Below are 17,542 nucleotides of genomic sequence, written 5' to 3' on the forward strand. Positions count from 1 at the left end.
AAAATAAAAAAAAGTTGAATCTGACGAAGAGAGCTGAGGCTCTCAAAAGCTTATGCTACAATAAAGTTGCATCATCAGATGAAGAGAGCTGTGGTTCTCGAAAACTTATGCTACAATAAAGTTGATTCGTCGGTTTACAGTCTGATGGTGAGCTGTCGCCCATTGCATCACATGAGAATGCCTCCCTCTGTTAGTTCTGCATGTGAGCGCCAATTACCCACTCACTCACTCACTCACCCACAACGATTCCCGCCGGCTCCGTTAAAGAGGCTGCCGCTTCTCAGCACAGAAGATCAAGTTCTCAGCCAATCACAATTCCCTTCGCCCAAGACACGCGCGAGGCCCCGCCTGCGGCACTGACATCATTCCTGGGAAATCGAAATCTTCCGCCGCCAGAGCCGGCTGTTCCTCGAACGGCCACTTCTCCCTCCGTTCCTAAAAGCGGCTCAGACTCTTGGTCCAATCAAGCGAGGCGGGGGCGGAGCAATGGCCCTACCGCTGGCTTCTTGTGGGCGGGGCTATCTCGGGGACAGCAGCTGGAAGGAGCGGCGTCGGTCCTGGTCGCGCAGCGGTTCTCGCATCGGTAGGCTGCGGGGCTGCGTGGAGGGTGACGGGGCGGCCCTCTGACGGACTGCGCGTGGCGGTCACTTCTGGGCAGATTCAGAGACCAGAGACTCGCATCTTGGGAGGTGGATGATCTATCCGGGGGGTGGGTTGGTTAAGTTGGTTCGCTGGTGCCCAGTTGCTGAAGGTGCCATAGGCTAGGAGGAGGAAGCTGGCACGGGGAGGAGTTGAACCCGGGTGGTGATCAGAGTGCCCGCCCTGTGGCTTTGGGACGCTGATGTCTTGGTAGCGGGTTCAAGAAGGCAGATTTTCAAATCCAGACACTTTTGTCGCATTTACCCCTCGGCTGTTACACGCTATAAAGTGACCACGCATGAAACACTAGAGTTAATTTTATGCGATGTGGACGGATAATGTTTCTGTGGAGAAGGTCCAAGGTGATACTTTGTTAATAAATCAGAACGTTGTGAGGCTCAGAGGTTAATAACCATTTAAACCAAACAGACCAGTGTAGGTACCCTGTCACAGAGATGCATCTCTTATAATTTTTTCCAGGACAGATGTTAGCCTTCAAATGTCATCTGGATCTTTGTCTGATCAAGTATATGCGTTGAGGAAAACAAATTGCCCCACAATAGCTGATTAATGTATGCCTCCTCTTACCTTACAAATTTGCAGTGAGTTCTCCGTATGCGTACTTGAGGTTGAAAAACTTTGCCAGGCATTCTAAAGTCTTTAAACAAATTAACGGCCAATATGTCAGATGTTGTAGTGTTTTATGCCACACATCTGGTTTGTTTTTTTAATTTTTGCTTTCGTGAGACTCTGCTCTGGGTGTGTCCTTTTGTCTTATAAAGAAAAGACCAGATCAAGCATTTTCATGGAAGTGCAATGGATAGTTTCTTCTAAAAATGCAGCTCTCCTTTGGGAGTAATTGATAGTGCAAGAAAGTTGGTTAAGATGGGCTTATACTGGAGTAAGTTTACCTAAGATTGTACCGCGACTGTGCCTGTTGCGTCTGATAATAAAAACATAGCAGAACTTGTTTGCTCGTGCTAGGACATCATTGGGAGTTACTGCTTTACGTATTTAAAGATAGGGAACATATTCTGTAGCATTTTGTGGTGTAAGGTGTGTTCTTGTTACAATTTGTTTGAGGCAAAATGATTTTTCGTAGCCACATTTACTCTGTATACCCCATCTTTCTCTTCAGTGGGGACTCAGAGCAGTGAGGCTGAGTGTGTGAAACTGGCCCCAGGTCACCCAGCGAACTGGCGCTGTGGGGATTTGAACTTGGGTCTCCCAGATCCTAGTTTAATATTTTAACCACTACACAACATTGGTTGCGTCTGTTCTGTGTTTGTGTTTCTATGATATGCAAAATGTCTCCTTCGCTTAGGCTAGTAAGAGATGCTAAAAACAAGAAAAAAGGTTTCTTTGCTTATGTTCAGAGTAAGAAAAAGAGAGCAAGGACATGGTAGGGCCATTGCAGGGACAGGGAAGTGAAATTGTAACAGGTGATGAAGAGAGGGAAGAACTGCTTAATTCCTAGTTTTCCTCAGTCTTCTCCTGCAAAGGACATGACAATAACAGAACACATGTTGCGGGAAGGGAGTTATGGCCTAGGATCAGCATAACTGAGCCAGTTTAGTGTAGCAGTTAAGAGCGGCAGGACTCTAATCTGGAGAGTCGGGTTTGATTCCCCACTCCTCCACTTGAAGCCAGCTGGGTGAGCTGGGGTCAGTCACAGCTCTCTCAGAGCTCTCTCAGCCCCACCCACCTCACAGGGTGATTTGTCATGGGGATAATAATGACATACTTTGTAAAGTGCTCTGAGTGGGTGTTAAGTCATCCTGAAGGGCGGTATATAAATCAAATGTTATTATTGAATGTTATTAGAGGTAGTATGTAAATACCTGGTTTCTTTAAAAGGAACTAAGTTCTCAGGGCCAGATGAATTGCACCCAAGGGTACTAAAAGAACTCACAGATGTAATTTCTGAGCCTCTGTCCATTATTTTTGAGAATTCTGGGAGATCAGGTGAGGTGCCAGAAGATTGGAGGTGGACAAATGTTGTCCCCATCTTCAAGAAGGGGAAAAAGGAGGATCCAGGTTACTACCAACCCGTCAGCTTGACATCTATACCTGGAAAAGTCTTAGAACAAATCATCAGTCAGTCAGTCTTTGAGCATTTAGAAAGGCTGGCTGAGGTTACTAAGAGCCAGCACGGGTTTCTCAAGAACAAGTCATGTCAGACTAACCTCTCTTTTTTTGAGAAAGTTACTACCTTGCTGGATCAGGGGAATACTTTAGACATAGTTTATCTCGAATTCAGTAAGGCTTTTGATAAGGTTCCACATAATATCAGCAATGCTGATTCTGTGAGCCTGTGCAGATCGTGAGGGGAAGGGCAGAAGAGGCTGCATCAGTGCTTGGTTTTCATGGCCCTTCTTTACATGCCCAGGGTGGTGCCATTCGCCACCTTGGGGTTGGGTGGTGGTTTTCCACAGGCCGGTTTGGCTATGGATCCTGGAGGTGTTTCGCCATCTTCTGGGCATGGAGCAGGGGGTTACTGGGGCAGTCGGGGGGGGGTATTTGTGAATTTCCTGCATTGTGCAGATGGTTGGACTAGATGACCCTAGAGGTCCCTTCCAACCCTGTGATTCTCTGATTCTCCTGAAATCACCAGCTGAGCCATACTGGTCTCCAGTCCCTTTATATGTCATCCCTTTATATGTTGTCTTTCTTGCTTTTAAAAATTATCCTTCTGAATACAATCCAGTATCTCTGAAAAGATTGGTTCAAAACCATCTGAGAAAGTACATCTCAATTTAAAACCAATATATAATACATAGAACTGATGTACAGGTATACTCTGTCAAAAATAATTTAATTTTAAAAAATCTTATTAGGGCACTAACATTTGTTTCACAGAATAGTTTCTGATGTCATTTGTCTTAATTACATTTTTAGAGTTTGCATTTATTCATTTAGAAAATGTGTATGTTACCTGCTCAAGAGGTCTCACAAGGTTTAAAAGAAACAAAATTATAAAGATGGGAACCATAAAAGGACCAATGTAACCATAAATACAAGCCAAGAGCCTACAAATGACATAAAAACATTCAGTAGCCTAAGGTGTTATAAAACAGCCATCTCACTAGAAGAAGTCTATAACAATATTTTTAAAAGAGGGAATCCTTCAATTGTGTGATATTTGATCTGTTCAGCTTTGGTAATGTTTGACTTGGTATCTAAAGGATGGTAAAGTAGGTGACAGCTGAATCTCAAGGTGAGGGTGCCATCACAGAAAAAGCCCTGTCTCTACTTACCACCTGTCATCTCTGCAGATTAGGGCAGAGAGAGCAGGGCTCCAGTTGGAGGATCTTAAGTGGTGGGCTGGACAGGATGGGAGAAGATGGTCTTTCAAGTGCCTTTGTCTCAGGGCCAAGCTACACATGACGAATGACACTTGAATGGCAAGTGTATTTTTCCCTGTTCACTTGCCCTCCACTCAATCCACTTGCCGTTCAAGTGTCATTCGTCATGTGTAGCTTGGCCCTCAGTCAGTTGAGGGCTTTAAAGATGAATCGGCACTCTGAATTTTGCCTGCAATTGAAGGGTCTGTGTTGATAGAAATATGTTGCATGTTAACTTTACTGTGGTGATGTTAACAGAATAAACATTCTTTAGTAATGTCATCTTGCATGGAAATACATGTAGGTACTTAGCCGTACCGAGAATCTCTTTTCCGTTTGTGCAGATCAATTGCTCTCGGCTTTACAAGTGTCTTGGCAGTTAAGGACCTGTTAATGGGAACCAGATTGCTTGGTTTTTAAAATTTCTTTGCTATCTGCATATTGTTTAGGTCTGATTCTGCTTGCCTGCCAGTCTCTTCTTGGTTTCACATGCCAGTTTCATAGTTGCAGAAACAACGGAAACCTAGAAGAAATCTGCCCCGTTTTCCAGGGCTCAGCTATGCAGTTTTGGTTTCTTCTGTATTTGTTTTAGTAAACTGAATGAAGCCCTCAGAGGTGAGACACCTTATTGAATCTCTAAAGCTTGGCAGAACCCCAAGAGATTGGGGGGCTGCTGTCATCATTCCTATTCATAAAAAGGCCTGTATGGATGACACTTCAAATTACAGACTTGGAGTCTATTAAGCTCTATAAGTAAGCTATATGCAAAACCCCTACAATGGAAACTTAGGGACTGGATTGAAGAAGGGCCAATGAACAGGCTGGGTTCAGAGAGGGGTACTCAACATTAGACCAACGTGTGATCTTAGATTATCTAATTACAAAATACTCCTCCAATTCAACAGTGTCTTTATATGAAGCTTTCATTGACTTAAAATCAGCATTCAATTTAATTGCTAGACCCATCTTATGGAAAGAATTAAAATCCACATCAATATAGCTTACTATATCTGATTCGAGCCTTTCACGAAAATAACACTATATGAGTCAGATATAGCTCTCAAGGTCACCTGACAGACCTGATAGAAGTAAGGCAGGGAATCAGGCAGGGCTGTATACTGGCCCCCCTTCTCTTTAACTTTTCTTTAACGATATGGTATCCTATCTAAATAATCTAGAGTTCCATCTCCCCAAAGTTGGGAACAGAAGACATGTTCCTCTTCTCCTCTATGCAGATGGTACAGTCATACTTTCCAGGACTCCTATTGGACTGAGGAGAGCTATATACACTCAATCACAGAGTACTGACAGGATAACACCATAGAGCTTAATAACACAAAAACAGTAATAATGGTCTTTGCGCAAAGACCCAACACTCACTCAGGGAACTTGAACTCAGTCTGTATAGAGCAAGTCCAATGCTATAAATATCTGGGTGTGGTTTTCCAGGCGACTGGGTCGAGCAATGCGCACATTGTGCATGTTGCCTCGAGTGCCCAATGGTCTGCTGTAGCAATCCAAACATTTTTTTGGACGAAGGGAAGCAGATGTCTGACAGCTGCACTTAGGCTATTCACTGCAAAATTGTTAGCTCAACTTACATATAGAGCTCTGTTTAGCATTAAATTCAGTTGTACTTCAATGGAAGCAACACAATCAGAATTCCTGAGGGGAATTTTCCAGGTCCCCCCCAGTGCCTCAGATGCTGCAATCCGACTGGACGCAGGCTTGACAACAGTGGAGGCCGGGTTATGGATAGTGGCAATGTCTCATTGGTTGAAGTTAATCTGCTTTCCCAAAGGACTTATCAATTTAATGCTAACTGATAACTTGTGCTCCATCTTGGGCTAGAGAACTAGACAGGAAATTAGCCTCCTATGGGTTTATCTCAACAATTATTGCTCAGTATGATCAAGCCAAAATGGCTGTTAATACTTGGGGTCGAGAGGCAACATGACATAAAGAGAATCAAAAAGCTGTTATTTGACTTTGACACCGTGAACAGACTAACTTCTATGCCTTATCTTTATAATTTAATTTAATTTAATGTATTGGATTTATACTCCGCCCTTCCCACATCAGTGGGCTCTGGCAAATCATGAACACAGGAGAACCTTCACGTTAATGCGATGGGACGTTTTGCCCTCTGCTGTACTTGAAGGTAGATACAAAAGAATTCTGTTAAAAGAGTGTCTGTGTCCCTGTGGTGATGGGAAAATATAAACACTAGATCAGGGGTGGGCAAATTGCAGCCCGCGGGCCACATGCGGCCCGCTACAGAGTTTTTTGTGGCCCACCAAGACAGTCAGAAAATCCGCCTTGAACCGAGATTTCCTTCCCATGCGCAATATGAAATTAGCACAATAAATAAATTGAATAAAACTACCACTATTTTATTTAATTTATGTTTACTGATTTTTATGATACAATTTATACCTTTTCTGAAATGCAAAGTTAACTAATGAATGCAATCATTTTAAAAGGTGCGGCCCTCCGCTAACCTCCGCTCCCACAAAGTGGCCCTCGAGCCAAAATAATTGCCCACCCCTGCACTAGATCATGCCATCTTTGAATGTAAGATACACATTCAGTTACGAGAAGTCTATATAATGCCTATCATTACAACCTACCCGGGAAGACGTAGAGCTTCTCTTCTCTCGAAAATGTTTTCGGACAGGTCCCAGGATATAACATACAAGGTTGCTAAATTTGGTTGGGTGGCAATGAGGAGCAGGTGACTGCTAATTACTAACTAGAGGGAGTCTTGTATTTGGTTTTTATCATGTAGTCTAAATATTTTAATGTAATTTATTATTATTATTATTGATCTACTGATTTACCAACTTGTATGCTCTGCGTTTACCACTGTAATATTTTTGCCGGTCTAGGACCATAATAAGTTTGATTTACACACTAGGCACACAATAGGAGAGAGGCTGTGGCAAGCCTTTGTGCTGGTGGTCAAGAGGAATAGAGAGGCCTCCCAGCTCTTCTGGAAGTGGCAGGAATCAGTTGCTGGCCTCCAGTCCCTACTCTTGTAGTTGTCTAAGGGTTAGAGGCAGGTCTTTTTTTTCAGCTGGAACACGGTAGAACGGAGTTCCAGAACCTCTTGAAAATGGTCACATGTCTGGTGGCCCCGCCTCCTGATCTCCAGACAGAGGGGGGTTGAGATTGCCCTCCGCGCCGCTGAGCGGCGCGGAGGGCCATCTCAACTCCCCTCTGTCTGGAGATCAGGGGGCGGAGCCACCAGACATGTGACCATTTTCTCCAAGGGCAACCCACTGAGTTCCACCACCTCTTTCCCCAGAAAAAAAGCCCTGGTTAGAGGGGTAGGAAGGGCAGGCAGATGGAATATTCCTGAAAGAGTTAATCTCTCACAGGCCCCTGTTATCTTTCAGGGTGGATTTAAAAAAAAAAATTAAACCCACTTGTTAAAACATGGTTTAAATTTCAGCTATAGTCAGTTTCTCTTTTAATAATACCGTGATTTAAAATGAAATCTGTACTTTTTGCAAGCACTTGATCTCTTAATACTGAATTTATGTCCCTTTTGTGAAAGGCTGCTTTTCATTTGTAAAGAATTATGGAGAAAACAACTTGTCAGTCATATAGTCATATTCACATTATATTTTGATGCTAGGAGCCAAGCAATGGCAAGTCACCATGGATCTCACCCACCTCTGATCTTTCTGGATGGACCTGTTTTATGCCTGGAAACTACTAGTTCAGTATCCTCAGTTATGGGAGCAACCCTATGTTTTTATTCAATGGGACTTACTCCCGGGGGATTGTTTTTAGGATAGTAGCCTGTTGGAGTCAAACAACATGGATGTTTCCCTTCTGTCTCACAGAGAACAATGAGCTGACCAGTAACAACCAGTACTTGTGTTTTGTGGAGTGCCAAAAGAGAAGGGACAGGCTAAAGCAGAAAGCATCACTGAGAGGGAAAACGTGCTTTCTACAGTTGAATCTAACCAGTACACATCCAGGAAAGCTTATAATCGCTGCTGGTCATAAAAGAGACTGTTGGAAGTCATGGGTGTTATTACCTAAAAATAAATAACGTGTTTTCATATTACTTATTAAAACAGTAGAAATGTTAAGTTACATTTTTTTTAAAAGTTAAGTTACATTTTTAAGAAATGCAGAGTGTACTCTGAGGTTTTATAAAGGTTCTATTTAAAGCTGATTCCGCACACGTTGGATAATGCACTTTCAGTGCACTTTATAAATCGTTTGAGGTGGATTTTTTTGTTCCGCACGCACGAAAATCCTTTCCAAATGATATATAAAGAGGATTGGAAGTGCATTATCTAACATATGCAGAATCACTCTAATGTGTTATAGTTATAGTAGCCAATTAATATGCACTTTTATTCAGGAACTAAATAAATCAGTGGAATTTTTAAATTTAAATTTTAAATTTAAATTAATGATTCATTTAAATTATTTTAGTTAAAACAGTTGCATATCACCTATCCAGATACCCTGCTCAAGGAGACTAATTAAAAAGAAAGAATACAAATTAAAACAAAAACAAAAAAATTAAAACTACCTTCACAGTAGTTAAGCCATGTAGATGTACAAACCAATGGAATGGTTCAAGCCCCCTCACCTCCTACTTTGGGGGCTGAAAACAGCCACACTGACGGTCAGGCAGGAGTGGAGCTTGATCCTTTTATTTAATTTGGGCTGAGAGCTCTGCCTTCCCCAAGGCCCTGACTCTCCATATATTTTATTAGTTTAGGGAGGGTTGCAAAGAATCAAAGCACTCAAACAAAACAGGTGACAGATACAGAACTTACTGTTGCCAAACTAAAACCTGTCTTATCTGAAACTTTAAGAGCTGACAAACTTAAGCTTCACTTCACTGGTGGCCGTCCAATAGCTGTTCATCTTACCCATCTGGTAGCATTGGAGCCCTCTCTATGCTGAGTTGGTGCAGCAGGGAGGCTTGCCCAGGTGAAGAAGAGAGAATGGTGGGGGTGTGACGTATACTCAGAAGCCATCTTTTCTAACCCCCAATACATCACCAGGTGACACGGGAGCCATTCAGGGCAAAGCAGCTGATTAGCGTTACTGCCCAGAGAACATTCAGGGAGGAGAGAGAGAACTCTCTGAGGGCCAAGCTACAAGTGACGAATGACACTTGAACGGCAAGCGAACAGACTCACGTGTATTCCTCCGTTTTCTTGCCCTCCACTCGTACTCCACTCGATCACTACGCGAGTCTGTTCACTTGCCGTTCAAGTGCCGTTCCTCACTTGTAGCTTGGCCCTGAGACTGGTCTTCAAAGCATTTCACTAGAGACTCGGGGACCAGGTGCGGGTGTTGTTGATTAGCTGAGCCGGCATGTTTCAGCAAGCCCAGGGGCTGCAAGCACTTACTACATTGACCCACACTGGACCAGTGTTCAGCCATCCTTGCTGCAATCCTGTGCATTAGGTTCAACTTCCACACTTTGGTCCTAAACAGAGAGCCTCTCTACACAAGACAGCTTACACGGGGATGCTCAAGTGATTACTTCCTGTGTGGTCTTCTATTCAAGGGCACACTGTCTCCGTAGTAGTGCATGCGTATCCACAGCGGGAGAACGAGTGTAAGATCTTCCACTTGAGTGTTCCTGTGTAAGATGTCTTGTGCAGAGAGACTCAGGGCCAAGCTACACATGACGAATGACACTTGAACAGCAAGTGTATTTCTCCCTGTTCACTTGCCCTCCACTCAATCCACTTGCCGTTCAAGTGTCATTCGTCATGTGTAGCTTGGCCCTCAGAGTTGCAACCTTCTAAGCCCATTGATTTCAGTGGACCAAAAGTGCGATCATAAGTACGCTTTCCTGGGAGTAAGCTGCATTAAATAGATCTGAGAAGGATTTTGCGTAGACCTGCTTAGGAATGCTCTAAGCGTAGCACAAAAGCAAGGCGTAAAACATCAAGGGGTGGGAAATGCAGGCTGAAGTGATACCAATCAGCCAGTTCATCCTGTCTGCTTATGAATCTAATTGAGCTCAGTGGGATTCACCGTAGCATCCATAGAATTAGTCTGTCAGTCGACTTCTTTGGGAACTTGTTGCTGGATCTTTGGTCAGTGAGCCTAATCTACCTCAGGGTGGTTGTGAGGGTAAAATAAAGACAGAGAGAACCATGTAGGCCACTTTGGGTCCCCACGGGGGAGAAAGGCAGGCGATTACGTGGAGCAAAATAAAATCAATTTTACACTCCTTCATGTTGGAATGTATTTAAAAATTACGAACACAATTGTTTCCAGCACAGGGGATTCCTTTCTTCCTCAGAGAGTTCTTGGTACACACATGTGCACACACTAAAGTGCACGAGCTTTAGACAGAATGGAGGCCTTGCACTCTTCCATACAGACTCATTGCTCTGCTCGAGGTTCTTAGCTCACCGGTTACAAACAACATAGGTATATAAGTATTTGTGAAAAGTCAGGAGTACAATAATGAGCCATTCTAGTACTATACAGAATTAGAAATGTATATTGGCTTGTTTTCAGTGGCAAGTAAACAAGGCCCTTTTCACACTGCCTACCGGGACTTGCAGTGACGCAGAACATCGTGCTACAAACACGGAAAATCACGTTTTCTCGTGCCAGATTTGTGCGGCATTGCACAAATCTCGTGCGATGTCGCGCAAATCTCATGCGAGAAAACGCGATTTTCCACGTTTGTAGCGTGATGTTCCGCATCGTTGCGAGTCCCGGTAGGCAGTGTGAAAAGGGCCCAATTGTTTGAGAGCCAGTGTGGTGTGGAACAGTGTCCAAGTGGGATCTTGGAGGCTCAGGTTCAAATCCCCACTCAGCTTTCTGGGTAACCTTGGGCCAGTCACTTTTTCTCAATCCAACTTACTTTACAGGGCTGTTGCAAGGATAAAATGGGGAAGGGGAAGCTAATGGATATTGCCCTGAGCTGCTTGGATGAAAGGTGGGATAAAAATGTACTGAATAATACATTTAAAAGCTTGCTTTCAGTTTGTTGAAACCACTTTTAATACAAAATAAACCTTGGAATAGCTTGATGCGTTCTTCATGCAGTTGGGACCTTCTAAATCAAGGGTCCCCAACGTGGTGCCCCTGGGCACGGTTGTGCTCACTAACACCTTTTCTTGTGCCCACCACACAAGGAAAGTGAGTGGGGCTTTTGCCCAGCAGGGCTTCTGATTGGCCATTCAAGACTTGATTGGTTGAGCAAATTGCTTTGGCAGAAGCTGCTTCAACAGTGCTAAAATCTTTACTGTGTGACTGGAGGTAAGCTGTAGCAGCCATTTTGTGGCTGGCTCTGTCTCCTGCAGCAGCCATTGTGTGGCAGCCATTTTGTTGATGCACCCACCACACACTGTGTCAGAATTCCAAATGTGTCCACAGGCTCAAAAAGGTTGGGGGATCCCTGTTCTAAACAGCCTCTCTGGTCACTTGCCAGAAGACACATTTCCATCTCCTGATGTTCTGACTTGCTTCCACAGGTCCTTGGGGGGTCCGTTATCAGCCCCCAACATGTCTCAGTGGCAACAAATCCAGATGCTGGACAGTATCCATCGAGAGCAGGTGCACCGTCTCTACTCAGATGATTGTCTGCCAATGGAAGTGCGGGAATACCTAGCGTACTGGATCGAAGAGCAGAACTGGTAACTCCACTTTATCACTGCCAGCAAAGGGGAGAACCAACGGAAAGGGGAAAATAACCTCTTCCCTTTCCTCCCTATGAGTCCTGTTCACGATTCACTTGTTCCTGTGAGAAACATAGGATGGATTGTCCTAGGTGGGTGCAAGCGGAATCTATGAGCAGCAGACCCAGAGCCAGCACGATGAGGAAGCGCTGAGCCCTTAGCTGGCAGAGGAACAGGTGGAACTGTAATAAGAACCCATGCAACTCCTGGTTACTGCAGCGAGCAGGCTGTCAGAACTGTGGCTAGATAAAATCCTTACTCCAGTCTGCCTTCTGCAATTAGACAAAAGTCCATTGTTTCCAAAAAGCATTTAATGAAGAAAAAGATTATTATAGTCCACTGGCCTGGATGCAATATCCAGGTTGGTACATATGCATTGTTACCAATGCCAGACAAAGTAAGAGATACATAGTTAATACCATAGCTGACCCATCCTCCCCCCACAGTTCTCAAAACATTCCCTTTGAAGCTGCGAAAGCGAAAGCTTCCCCAAGGCCGGTTCTTGGTGGAACGTCGGTAGCCAAAACAATGCAGGTCTGTGAGATAGCTGCCTGGGAACCTCTGCACCTGGGGAAGAAAGCACTGAACACTGAAAGGATTAAATATGGAGTCGGTTAAGCAAAAGTATACAAGAGAGCATTCGGATCCTGACATTCTGCCCCCCCTAAGAAGGCCCCCCCCCCCGGTTTGTGCGGGTAGCGAGAATGGAATGCCTTTACCAGTCTAGGGGCATGGACATGCACAGCATTGACCCATTCATCAAACCCAGAATCAAAGTCTTTCCATCTAATCAAATAAAACAGCTGGTTGCGCTTAATTTTTGAGTCCAGTATTTGTTGTACTTCATAATGAGTCTGGTCATCGATTAACGTGGGAATTGGGGGGCCTTTGACATGCCATTGGTTGTCACTGGGAGCCTTTTTCAGGAGGCTGACATGAAAAGTATCATGTAAATAACGGAGATTCTTTGGTAAATTTAAAGCAACAGTCACTTTGTTGATTACTTTGCGCACTGGGAAAGGTCCTAAAAATTTGAAAGCTAGCTTTCGACTAGTTTGGGATATTTTCAGATTTTTTGTAGACAGATAAACAAGATCGCCAGGTTGTAAATCCCATTCTGCCGCACTGTGGCGGTCGGCGTATTTTTTGTAGTCTTGTTTGGCTTTGTCGAGATGCTTTTTGATCTGAGTCCATTGGTGAGCTGCTTCCCCCCACCATTCGGTGACGTCTGGTGAAGCTGTTGTTGGAGGGGGAAGCGCTTCAAACGGGAACAGTTTGAAGTGGAAGCCATAAACTACCTTGAAAGGGGTTTCTCCTGTAGATGCATGTACACTGTTATTGTAGGAGAACTCTGCCAACGGAAGCAAGTCAACCCAATTGTCTTGCTGGAAGTTAATGTAACAGCGTAGAAATTGTTCTAATATCTGATTAGTTTTCTCGGACTGTCCGTCTGTTTCTGGGTGATGGCTTGAACTGAGCCCTTGTTCAATCCTCAGTAGGTGTAAAAGCTCCCACCAGAAGTTGGCAACGAATTGCCCGCCGCGATCTGAAATCACCTTGGATGGAAAAGAATGTATTTTCACAATGTTTTTCATAAAAATATCAGCTAGCTTTCTAGCGGAGGGGATAGTGGTGCACGGTATGAAGTGCGCTTGTTTGGAAAACAGATCAACTACAACCAAAATACAGTTATGTCCCTTAGAGGGTGGCAAGTCGGTAATAAAGTCCATAGAAATGATCTCCCACGGTCGACTTGGCGTTTCTAGTGGTTGCAAGAGCCCTGGTGGCTTGCCCTTCCTGGATTTGGCGCTGAGACAGATGGGGCAAGATGCTACGTATTGGGAGATGTCCTTGCGCATGCCTGGCCACCAAAATTGGCATTGCACTAGGTGGAGCGTTTTCAAGTAACCGTAGTGTCCCGCTGTGGGGGCATCATGACAACGCTGTAAAACTTCCTTCCTCATACATTTAGGCACATAAAACCGGTCTCCCCAAAGCCATTCCCCATTTGCGGATAGTTGCAGTTTGTCTTTGGGCGCCGCCCCCCCTTCCTTCTCCACTTCGGCTTTCAGCTTTTCTCTCCAGCCCTGATCGGGTGAAGGGGAGGTCTTAACGCGGCTGCGCGTAGTCACCACACCTCCTAATTGCGTAGGCGAAAACACTGTGTCAATGGTCTCCTCCCTTTTGCTCTTATGTTGAGGCATGCGCGAAAGAGCGTCAGCGAGGAAATTAGTCTTGCCAGGGAGGAAGTTTAAGGTAAAATCAAATTTGGAGAAGAACTCTGCCCACCGCAATTGCTTGGCGTTTAGTCTGCGAGGGCTGCGCAGGGCCTCCAAATTTTTGTGATCCGTCCAGACTTCGAACGGATGTCTAGCTCCTTCTAGCCAATGCCTCCAATTTGTGAGTGCCGCCTTAACAGCGAAAGCCTCCTTTTCCCACACATTCCAATTCCTCTCTGCCTCAGAAAACTTTCTGGAAAGGAAGGCGCAAGGTTTGAGATTTCCGTCCTCCCCTCGCTGCAGTAACACACCCCCAATTGCCGTATCGCTGGCATCGACCTGTACTATGAATGGGCGGTTTTCATCGGGGTGTTGTAGAACGGGTTCTGAGACAAACTGTTCTTTTAGCTGGTTAAAAGCGGCCTCGCACTCGGGTGTCCACGATAGCTTCGCCCCGGGTTTCTTTGCTTGCTCCCCCTTGTCTTTTGTTTTTAACAGTTCTGTCAAGGGGAGTGTGGTCTGTGTGAAATTAGCAATGAATTCTCTATAGAAATTGGCAAACCCTAGAAACGATTGCAATTCTTTTCGAGTAGAGGGGACCTGCCAATTTAGCACTGCCTGTATTTTCGCTGGGTCCATTTTTAAACCCTCTGACGATATACAATAGCCCAGATAGGTGAGTTTAGGTTTGTGGAACTCACATTTCGAGAGTTTAATAGGCAGTTTGTTATTCATGAGTGTGGTCAGGACCTTTTTTACAAGTTCCACATGTTCCTCCTCCGTTTCTGAGTAAATTAACACATCATCAAGATACACCACTACCCCTTGGTACAAAAATTCATGCAGGACTTCGTTGATCATGGACATGAACACCGAGGGGGCACCAGTCAAGCCGAAAGGCATAACTAAATATTCATATTGTCCGAGTGGGGTATTGAACGCGGTTTTCCATTCATCCCCTTCTCGTATACGAACATGGAAGTAAGCATCTTTTAAATCTAATTTTGTAAAGTTCTTACCTTGGGCCACGACGTTGAGTAAATCTTTGATGAGTGGAATGGGGTAGGCGTTGCTAGCGGACACCGCGTTTAGTCCCCGAAAATCGGTACACAGTCTCAAGCCCCCATCCTTCTTTTTCACGAATAACACTGGGGCTGCATGGGGACTATTGGCCGGGCGGATGAAACCTCTTTGTAAATTGAGATCGATGAACTTCCTAAGTTCGTCTCTTTCGTTGGGGCTCATAGGGTATAATCGACCCTTGGGCAGTGTGGCCCCTGGCAAAATTTCCACAGCACAGTCCGTCCTCCTATGCGGAGGGAGGGTATTGGCCTCTTCTTCTGTGAAGGCTTGGGTGAATGCCCTATATTGTTTAGGTATTTGGTTAATTTCTTCTTGGGTGAGTAGAGCTGACTCAGACATAGTGGGATTGTTCCCCCAGTTCTGATCCCAACGATGATTTTTGCAGGATTCATGGGTGAACGTAATACTTCCTTCTGCCCAGTCAATGTGGGGGTTGTGATCACACAACCATCGGCTTCCCAGTATCAGGGGATATTTGGCCGTGGCACTAATGACGAAGGTTCTGGTTTCCCAATGTGACCCCATACCGGTAATGATCGGAACAGTCTCTGTGGTAACCGGATTCATGTTAGTGCCATCCATTTGTTCAAAAATGACAGGTACATCCAAATCTTTTACTGGAAGCACCAGCCCATTGACTAAGGCAGGTGCAATGATGTCTCTCGAGCAGCCCGAATCAATCAGGGCTTGCACACGGATGTGCATCTTCTTGTCCGAATTTACTAACGTTACCGGAATGAATAGAATGGACCCCGGGGGTCGGTGTAACACCTGACCAGACTGACGTGCGATCTGCCGTTTGGGTCCTTTTACGACAGATCCATTTCGTTTCCCGATTCCGGACTCTCGGGATTCCCTCCCCCGATCATGGCTATTTGATCATCTTCGGTGATCTCCTCCAACTCTAATCCTCTCTCTGGGAAACTTTTTCTTGGCGCCCCCTTACTTCTCGGGGCAGCTCTGGGTACAGGAATAGGGCGTGGCAGCGCTAGGCTGGTTAGGGGAGCTGGGCGTCGTAATTGGAGCGGAGGTCTTTGCACAGGCCGATATGGGCATTGCGCTGCGAAATGGCCACTCTGGCCGCACTGTAAGCACAATCCCTGTTGCCATCTAGCATCTCTCGCTCCACGGGTGGCATACCCAGTTCCCCTGCTCCCTCTCAAGGATAACGGTGTGGAGGAGCGTCTGTGGCTCGGGGGTTGTTGATGTTGTTCCGCTAGGCGCACTTCGAGGAGTCGGTTTTCGACTTCGCAAGTCAACTGTATCCAACCTAACAGTGTAGGCGGGTTGTCTTGCATGAGCGCTCGATCTAGCAATTTCGGGTTTAACCCTTGTTTGTACAGAATGATCTTGGTGGACTCCTCGCACCTCGGGCATTTGGCCGCAAGCTGTCGGAATTGAGTAGCATAGTCTCTAGCCGACATACTGCCTTGCCTAATCGCTTGCAACTCTGTTCTAGCCCTGGTTTCCTCTAAGGGATCCTCATATTGCGCCCGGATAGCATCCACTAACCCCTGGAGAGTTTCCAGCTCGGGGGCCCCCACATTATAAAGTCCCACATACCAGTCAGCCGCTTTACCTTGGAGACGCGATCCCAGATGCTCTATCTGGCTGGCTTCGCTTCCAAACAGGTGTCCCCAACGATTAAAAAATTGCACCACTTGTACCAGGAAAAATCCCAACTTGGACGGGTCTCCATCGAAAGTCGCGTCCAGTTTGACCCATCCCATGGGTAGATCCTGTCTGAGGGTCTGGACTGGCATGGGATAGGCGTCCAGGGGCCCCAGTTGCAACAGTGGCTGACGCGGATGAGAATGCGGTTGAGGTTGGGGAACAGGTTGTCTCGGCGTCGGTTGCGGGTGTAAAGGTTGGAGGGGCCACCGGCCCCATGGACGGTATCGGCCCGGGAATTGGCAAGGGCCCCCTCGGCGTCGGCTGTCTCAGCGTCGGCCGGGTTGGCGCTGGTCGGGTGGGGCGAGGTCCCCTCGGTGAGGTCTGAGTTCCTTGAACCACCCGCGGCGTAGTTGGATGGTTCGCTTGGGTTGTCGGTGGTTGAATTATAGGGGAAGGAGGCCCCTGTGGTTGCGTCGGCAAAGTTCCTGGAACCACCGTCGGTGTGGTTGGCTGGCTCGCCTGGGTGGTTGGCAGAGGCCTTATAGGGGAAGCTGGTTCGCGTGGTTGAACCGGCGGTTCTTCCTCCTCCTCCGTTTCCTCGCTGCTGCTGCTGCTATCTGTGGTTGCAAGCTGGTCTGGATAGAGGTCATCCGGACACGGTCCTCCTCCTTCTCCCACCATGAGGGATCCCCCTCCAGTGGCCCCAATCTCCTCGCCCGTTTCTAACGGTTGCTGCGGCCATATCTGGTCCTGCATGTTAGCCAGGCTCTGGCTGATGCCGGGCAGGCCTGTTGGCGGGGCTCTGTCTTTGTCTCCCGCCACTAACACTGAAAGCAGATGTACTGTGTTGGCTAGACTCTCTTCCATGCTTTGTAGTCTATTCTCCAACCTCTGTACTCTATCTGTAGGCTGCTGCGGATCCCCCGTATCCCCAGTAGTTGGAGGGGTTGGCGGGTGT

At 46.0% G+C, this 17,542-nt stretch overlaps 1 protein-coding gene across 3 annotated transcripts in view; it reads left to right on the forward strand.

Moving 5' to 3' along the window:
• The first annotated feature begins 519 nt into the window (after positions 1-519).
• The window catches only part of STAT2 (signal transducer and activator of transcription 2), a 63,898-nt gene continuing 46,875 nt past the window's right edge, over positions 520-17,542 (forward strand). For 2 of the 3 annotated variants that reach the window (XM_054976936.1, XM_054976939.1), the window contains exons 1-2: positions 520-583; positions 11,465-11,626. In XM_054976936.1, the coding sequence (XP_054832911.1) occupies positions 11,496-11,626 (131 nt within the window). In that variant the 5' untranslated portion in view covers positions 520-583; positions 11,465-11,495. Of the gene's footprint in view, positions 584-607; positions 690-11,464; positions 11,627-17,542 lie in introns of those variants that run through there. The other variant, XM_054976937.1, reaches the window with a different exon arrangement.

The sequence above is a fragment of the Eublepharis macularius genome, chromosome 4 (assembly GCF_028583425.1).
Source record: "Eublepharis macularius isolate TG4126 chromosome 4, MPM_Emac_v1.0, whole genome shotgun sequence".
Taxonomy (NCBI): Eukaryota; Metazoa; Chordata; class Lepidosauria; order Squamata; family Eublepharidae; genus Eublepharis; species Eublepharis macularius.